The sequence below is a fragment of the Taeniopygia guttata genome, chromosome 19 (genome assembly GCF_048771995.1).
Source record: "Taeniopygia guttata chromosome 19, bTaeGut7.mat, whole genome shotgun sequence".
Taxonomy (NCBI): domain Eukaryota; kingdom Metazoa; phylum Chordata; class Aves; order Passeriformes; family Estrildidae; genus Taeniopygia; species Taeniopygia guttata.
The window spans coordinates 4769301-4777570 of NC_133044.1; the positions used below are offsets into that span (position 1 = coordinate 4769301).

Here is an 8270-nt window from a genome sequence, read left to right on the forward strand (position 1 = left end):
TTTAGCAGGAATGAATTTGCTTACAGGGTAAGAATAATTATATATGGTGTTTCACATTTTCTTCCTAAGCATTCATGTCTGGTGATGATGAGAGATGGGATGCAGGCCTGGCAGACACCTGGCACCACTTCACAGTGAGCACTGGGAAAGGAAAGAAGGAACCTGAAACCTTACTAATATCAGCACATAAACAGTTCAGAAAGTCAAAACATTTGGGGCATGGCAGCTGCAGAAAGCAGAGGAGAGCTGCCCATGCTGCTGAGCTTGAAGGAGTTTTGCCAGCCAAAGGAATTTTGTTCATCCCATGGCATACCTGTACAGCTGGAGTGAGGAGGGAGCACATCCTCTGTGCCACTGGTCCGTGACAGCTGGTCCAGCAAAAGCCCTGGAGGAACAGCTGAGCCTGCAGCATCCTTAGGGACACTCTGCTGTCAACACAGGTTTCTCCAACAAGTCCTTTGTGCCAAGTCCTGAGGAAAAAAAAAAAAAAATCCTTCCAGTGCTGGGAAAAAGGAAGGCCAGAAGAGCATCCAGATCAACCTGCCCTGGGGTGTTTTATCACAGCAGGCTGTGCCCGGGTGGTTTGGGAGCATTCCCACATGCCAGGCTGCAGTAGGCACTGCTGTGCCCAGTCTGCAGCTGGTGTCTGGCACCAGAAGGTGCTGGTTCTGTGAAGCTGCCAGCAGACATTGCATTCCAGGCATGATCTCGGGGAGGATGAGCAGCCTGGGCAGCAGAACACCTGCAGTGCTGCTCAGACCCTGTGGAGTGCAAGGAAAGCCCTTCCCTCAGGGCTGGGCAGGGTGAATGGGCAGGCTGTGGTGCAGCACAGGTGATTTCCTCTGCCAGATGAGTTCAGGTCCTCAGGTCAGTGGTAACGTGCTGACTTTTGGCATTTTGGGCATTTCTTGCCTTAAACTCTGGAGCTGCTCACTACACCCACAGAGACTGAAATCCCTTTTTCCCGTGTCCACAGCAAGTTCTACCTGGGGAATACCCAGCCTCCACTCCAGGGAGCTGTTCCTGGCTGGAAGGGGTGGATGCTCAAGTTTGAATCGATTTCAGCTCTCTCCACAGCTGCCTCTGCAATGCATGGGAATGCTTTGCCATGCAGAACCTGCATTTTGCACAGTAGATCCTTTCAGAAGTGTGGAGTTCCAGACTTCCTGAATGGAGATGTGGCTATATAAAGCATTCCTGCATCATCTGACTTCTTATGGCCTAAGCAGACAGAGTGGTGACACAGTTTAGAGAGGGATGGAGAGAACAGCTAATTAAAGTTTGGAAGGCAAACTGCTTGATTTGTTTTGAGCTCTTGGACTCCTCAGATTACTTCAGGTGTGAGCCAGGTCTGGCATTAGGTAAGCAGACGGGTTTTATGACTCCCTGGATGCAGCAAGGCAGATTAAGGGAGGGAAAACAGGAGCATGACTTGTGCCTGGCTCCCACATCTGTTGGCTCCAGCCAGTCCTGTGTGGAATCTGGGAGCAGAGTGGGCTCCTCCTTAAGTAAGGGATGGTGGAAGTGCAAAAGCACACCCAAAACCCCACTCGGGAGGAGTTGGGGAGCATCTGGGGGAGGAGCTGGCAGAGTTCCTGTGGTGGATTATCACTACACTGCCAGCTTTTAATTGTGGAAAATGGGTTGTATCTCTCAGATCTACTGCAGAGAAACTCCAGCCTGGGCAAGGGAGACAAAAACGATTTTTTTTGTATAGATATTGAATAAAATTCTGTACCCTCGATTTACACCCCGATTGCTGCTGGAAAGCCCCTGCGATGGGATTACCTGTGGTGCCTGTGGCATTAAGGGATGGACCTGGGCTCGTCCTTGCTGTTATCTGCAAGGACTCCCCTGCCCTGCTGGGAGCAGGCACCGGCAGCCACCCGGCACCAGGCTGAGCTGCATCCCCGCAGAAAATGAGGTCGTTTGGGGACAGCCGGAAAACTTCTGGAAATCTGGGTGAAAAAGGCAGTATCTCCAAATAAGGTGGGGATGAGGAATCCCATCGGATCGGGCTCCGGTTCTCCAGCGGGCGTGCGGGGACCTCTTGTGGCAGAATTCCCATCCCTGCTCCTCGTTCGGCTTCTTTTGGGACAAGCCTGGCCCCCGAGCCTGTGGCGTGTGGTTGAATTTTTGGCTTGATTTGGTGCCAGGGGACTTGTTTGTAACTGGGCTTGGAAGTCTCCAGCTCCAAAACCGCCCCCGGTTAATGGCATTGCTGCAGAGGAAGGAAAAGGCTGGAATTGGGGTTGTAAGAAACTATCTCTCAGTGGGAAGTCCTGGTAAAATTAAATAAAATCTGGGCTAAAATGACCTTTAAAAGTAGTTTATATGTAATTGTTGGTAGTGCTCTAGCGATGGGATCAAAGTCCTTGAACCAGAGGTTCAATTAATCACGGGTTAAATTCCTCCCGTGCAGAAGTGGTAGGTGAAAGCTCTCCAGCCTCCAGAAACATTTTAACTATTCATGTGCCCGAGCCCAGCTGAATGTTCATCTTTAGGATAAACACAAATGGAGGAGCCCCTGGAGAAAAGGGGCTGGACCTGCAGGCATTCCACGGTCTGGGATTTTCCCTGCAGGAAGGTGAAGACATGATTTGTCACCAGGGAAAAAGGGCAGTCAAGAATTTTTGAGGCTAAGCCACCACAGACGACTTCTCATTCGGAAACCGGCTCTGTGCAATTTTATACTCAATTAATTGTGAAATGATTTTTCTCCTCAGTGCCCTGAGCAGCCCAGCACGTCTCCAAGGCATGTCTCTCTTTCCTCAGCACATCTTATGCTGAACAAAAATGTCTTTGCATTTGGTCTTCTCAGTAACAGATTAGCCTGTGTGATCCTTCCACTCCTAATACACGAGATTATTTTAAATCCCCTGAGCACTCAGGGCTGCCTATTACTTCAGGCACTGTCTCCCTGCCACGTAACTGTTATGAAAGTACATTGTCTCGCCTGGCTTTTAAGCAAATTTGTGCAGCATGAACAGATGCTTTTCTTCCAGTAGGGACTATCACAGAAATGCAGAATCGTTTAGGTTGGAAAAGAACCTCACCTGTATCTCAATTTGATTTAATCACTCAGCCTCCCTTCTATCAGTGTGTATTTGATGTTTTTGTGTCCATCACCCCAATGCCAGGACAGCAACTAAGAGCTCAAGCTCCACACGCTTCTGTTTCAGTGAAGAGGAAGATTTCATCCAAAATTAATACCTCAAAGGAGAGGTGGAGTTTGACATTAATCGGTGTGTACACGGTGACTCAGCCAGCGGCAGAAGGGGAAGCCAGGGCTGTGCAGCCGCTTCTGCTGGAGACATCAAAAAGCAACAAGGGAGCGATCAAATTACGGGAAGGGAGCTGGAAAATCAGCGTAGTTGTAGGGTAGAACTAAAATTGTGGCTACGGGATTGTGGATTTCCACAACCTCCAGGCAGCAGAGCTGGGGTATCCCAGACATCGGGGAGCTCCTCTGGGGAGCAGACACGGAATGAGGGATGTCAGTGCTGTGGGCAGAGCATCTTTAGGGAAGGCAATCAGGTCTTTTTCCGTGTTAGATGTGCGATCAGCCCCGGTGCTGTGGTCTGGGGGAGTTCCCGACCCGGCGTGAGCTCCTGCCCAAGGAAACAAAGCCGGGGATATTTTGGGATGAAGGACCACTGGCCGCAGCACCTGATGGGAGAGCGTTCGGCCACCCGGTGCCACGGAGGTGGAGGAGGAGGAAACTCCGGGGAACGAGGGAAGTGTCCCCAATTCCCGCACAGACGGGACACGCTCCCAGCCTCAGGCTCCGGGCTGGCGCCGCTCCTCCGGGCGCTGCCGGTGCCGGCGGGTACATCCCCGGGGGGCTCCATTCCCCTTCTCCCGCTCCCGACGGGAAGCGCTGCGCGGGGGGATGCGGGAGCCTCCAGTGCCCGCCCCGGGGCGGTCCCGTCCCCGGCCCTTCCCCTCGGGGCTGAAGCGCGGAGCGGGCGGGGCGGTGCCGGTGCCCGGGGCGGTGCCGGTGCCCGGGGCGGTGCCGGTGTCCGGGGCGGGCCCCGGGGCTGGACGAGGCGGAGCCCGTCGGTCCCATGGGAGCCCGGCGGGCCGGTGGGTGCCCATGGCTTTCAGCCCGGGGCTGTTGGTGGTGGCCGGTTCCTTCGCCGCTTTCCGCCTGCTGAACCGGGGGCTGGAGCGGCTCGTCCCGCCGCCGCCCTCGGCCCGCCGCAACCGCTGGAAGTGGCGCAACATCTGGACATCGCTGGCGCACAGCGTGCTCAGCGGCAGCGGGGCGCTGGCCGGGTGAGCGGCACCCCGGGGCTGCCCGGGACACCGGGACACCGGGAGGGAGCGGGGAGGTCCGGGAGCCCGACGGGAACTTGCGGCCAAGGGGGCACTAAGGGAGTGTGAGGATCTGGAGACTGAGGGGCGCTGAGAGAGGGAGGAAGGTCCGAGGGACAGGGAGGGACCGGGGTATGGGGGGACTCCAGGGAAAACAGGAGGAGAGGGGTGGCTGTGGGTGGAGCAGGGTAATTGGAGGTCTCCGGGGAGGGTCGGCAGCACCGGGTGGGTACTGAGGGAAATGGGGAACCGGAGGCACTGCCCGACACTCCGAACCTCTCTCCCTGCAGGTTCTACCTCCACCCCGAGATGTCCAACGACCTGGTGGGCACACACCCGCCCGGGGCGCACAGCCTGGTGGCCGTGTCTGTAGGTGAGGTGTGGCGATGGACTGTCCCCTGTTCTGTCCCCTGCGGGTTCTTCACGGGCTCGCCGGTGCCTGCCACCAGCCTCTCGAGCCGTGTCGCGATGTCTCAGGCACCTCAAACAATCGCCCTATTCTTGGCAAAGGACAGTGGCTCCTTTCTGTCCCACGGCAGCCGCAGCCAGGAGGTCCTGGGCACCGGGCTGCCCTCCACGGCCTCGGGGGGAGCCACTCGGGGCGTCCCAAAAGTGCCACATGGGGCTGGTGTTAGCTGCTGCCTCTTCCTGGGAGCACATCCTACAGAGTGGCTGCAAGAGGGACCCAAAGCACACCGGTTTGCTCCTTTTGCTGTGTGTGCCTCCTCACCCACACAGATGTAACCAGCCCAGCCAGGTGCAGAGCCCACTGGGGCAGGGGGGATTTGCTGGCACAGACCTTCCTGACCCCTTTTTTGTTCGTGGACTCCCCAATCCCAGGCTATTTCATTGAAGACTTTGTGGACATGTTGTGCAATCAGAAACTTCATCAGTCCTGGGAGCTGCTCTTTCATCACACTGTGGTGAGTGCACCAGCACAGGTACCACCAGGGAGGCTGGAGATGGGGGGCACGAGTGGGCTCCTGCTGCTCTTTGTGTGGGTATTTGCTCCCTGCTCCAAAATCTGGTTTTATTTCCTGGGTGAGGAGCCCAGACAGCAGGGCCTGGAGCTCCTCTTTGTCCTGCAGGACTCTGTACTCTTAGAGGGTCTGCAGAAAGGCACCCAAAAATGGGGTGGCATTGGCGATAATGAGAGAAATGGGGAGACTGAGAGGTGATCAGAATCCAAATTTATTGTGGACTACATATGCTTCTACACTATTCTAGGAAGGCTAGTAAATTTTTACTACAGTGATAGGGTTAATCATCACATAAACAAACTTACTCATTTTACATCTCTTGCTTACAGAACTTGATGTAATTTTCAGTCTGATTTAATTTTCAGCTCTGTTTGTTCTTGCCAAGGCATCCCGATTATCAAATATCTTATGCTAATCATGTCCAAAGTCCATCGCCTGTCTTGTGTGTCCCGATAGAGTAGGAAAAAAACATGTGTACAGAGTATGGGCTGATCCACAACAGTGTCAGGGACAGCAGTGACCTCGCTGTCCCCTCTGGCACAGGTGAGCAGCTCACCTCCTGTGGCTCTTGCCCTCTTGAGCGCCTGCCAGAAGGGCTGCACACCCCTTCATCCACCTCTCCTGCCCAGGGTGCTTTCCTCCCACCTGGGCTGGTGTGGTTGGAGCAGCTGTGCTGCAGGAGCCCCACTGCAGTGCCCTCTGCCTGTCTTGCTGTGCCCTGTGTGGGTTTCTCTCTGATCACCGCTGCTGTCCAGGTGCCAGCGTGTTTTTCCCAACCAAACCAATTCTGTGATGCTGAGGCTGTGGGTGCTGCAGGGCAGGGGGGTGGCACAGCCTGGAGCTGAGCAGTGGAGGTGCTGCAGGGTTCAGGGGAGGCTCAGGGGTGTGCAGGGCCTGGCAAGGGGGACAGGGACAGTGCTGGCACTCACCTGAGATGAGACTGGGTAGTCAAACCTCTCTGTCAGTGAGCCCTGGGGCTCTGCTGGCTGCTGCTGGTCAGCCAAAAATTCATCTCCACAATGGAGCTAATTCAAGCCAAGACAGTGATTTAACGAGCCGATAATCTCATTACAGAGCCCATACAGAGAACAGCACTAATGGCATAAACCAAAGAAAGGACTGAGTGTGCTGAAGCGTGGGCCGAGCCTGTCCCCCTGCCTGGCAGGGAGGGTGCGGGGCAGGAATCCCGTCCCAAACAGCCCCAGGGTGCTTCAGGGGGCTCTCTGATACACCAAAGCCACCTAATCCCTGCAGGGTGCCTGTCCTGGGGACAATCCCTGAGCCAGCAGTGGTGTAGCCCTGGGCTACAGTCTCCCTTCCATCCATTCACTGTGTGTGGAAAAACCTGCTGGGCCACAACAACATTCTCCAGGCCACAACAGCAGGGTTAGGTCAGGCTGCTTTGTCTCCTCAGCCAGCCTGGGGCTTAAAGAGCTGCAACGGTGAGGAGATGCCAGAGGCTGCAATGCTGCAGGGGTGGCCCGTGGTTTGATGATCCTTTCCACCTCTGCTCCTTGCTGTGCCCAAGTGTGGAGGTTTCCAGCTTGCAGCAGCTGAGAGCAACCAGCCCCTGGGCTCAGCCTCTCTTCTCCCTCCTTCCCAGGTGATCATCTGCTTTGGGATTGCCGTGCTGCTCCACCAGTACGTCGGCTTTGCCCTCGTGGCTTTACTGGTGGAGATCAACTCCATCTTCCTCCACCTGCGGCAGATCCTGCTCATGGCCAACCTGGTGCACACCACCTGCTACCGCCTCAACAGCCTCATCAACCTGGGCACCTACGTGGTGTTCCGCATCGCCACGCTGGCCTGGATGAGCCGCTGGCTCTTCCTCAACCGGCAGAACGTGCCCCCGGTCACCTACGCCGTGGGCACGGTGGGCATGGCAATCATGACGCCCATGAACGTCATCCTCTTCTACCGCCTGCTGCGGAGTGACTTCCTCAAACCCAGGCGGGAGAAGGAGGAATAGTCCCTCCCCTGAGAAGAGGCACTTCCAAGCCTGTGGAGCACGTGGAGGGTGAATGTTTTGGTACCTCGCAGGGAGGGGCTGCACTAACAGAGCATCCAGGCTTTGCTTGTGGCTCAAGAGCCTGGGCCCTGCACAGCAGAGGAGGTGCTCGTGGACCAGGCACGGTGGTTCTGCTCCCCAAACGCTTTTGGATGATGTGGTTGGACAAGTGGGAGCTGCTGAGAGAAGCCTTGACAGCTCTCACAGCTCCCTGAGGCACCACTGAGATGAGAAGGGGGCAGAGCAGCACCGTTTCCCCACTGCTCTTCCAGACATGCCAACACCACCGAGTGTTTCCAACCCCTTTGGTGCTGCAGCGTCCCATCAGCCACGGGACACTGAGCTCTCCGTGCCATCTCCTGTGGGAACACCACCAGCAAGACAGGTTCCAAGGCTTTGCCTTCGAGGTGATGGTCAGTAAAAACCAAACCCTGCACTGATGAGCCCTCCCTGAGGAGATTTCCCAGGCTGAGACCTGGCTGGGTGGCAGCTGCCCACTGTGGGGTGCAGCCTGGGGACAGCCCCAACCTCTCCTGACAACTGGAGCTTTTTCCATCTTGTTTTGTCCCCAGATAATTTAAGTGCCCATAAATGAGCGTGGGAGAGCATGAGTGGCTGGTGGGAGGATGCTGTGTGATGGTCACTTCTCACAGATGTGGAGTTTTCAGGCACTTTTTAGGATTCAGGCATCTGTTAGGAGTGCCAGGTTGTGCTGCAGAGCCCGGGGTAATGCTCTCACCCGACAGCAAAGGCTCTTACTAACATGAGCTTTTAATAAATGGCTGCAAATGAAGTGGCTTGAGGGGAAAGGACTGAGAGGGGACACGAGGACTCATCATCCCAGCCCAATCTGGGGGTGTCACTGCTTAGCCCAGTCCTTACCCCCAGTCTCCCTGCCATGGAGTGAAAATACACTGTACACTGGCACACTCTACCTTCTTGCTGGGTTTTTCTCCCCCACCCCT

The 8270-nt window shown here is 55.7% G+C and overlaps 1 protein-coding gene across 1 annotated transcript; it reads left to right on the top strand.

Moving 5' to 3' along the window:
• Positions 1 to 3983: 3983 nt before the first annotated feature.
• Positions 3984 to 8239, top strand: TLCD2 (TLC domain containing 2). The gene is made up of 4 exons (XM_030288091.4): positions 3984 to 4278; positions 4608 to 4690; positions 5158 to 5240; positions 6901 to 8239. Exons 1-4 carry the CDS (start codon positions 4097 to 4099, stop codon positions 7264 to 7266), a joined length of 714 nt encoding a protein of 237 aa, XP_030143951.4. The 5' UTR covers positions 3984 to 4096; the 3' UTR covers positions 7267 to 8239.
• Positions 8240 to 8270: the final 31 nt, after the last annotated feature.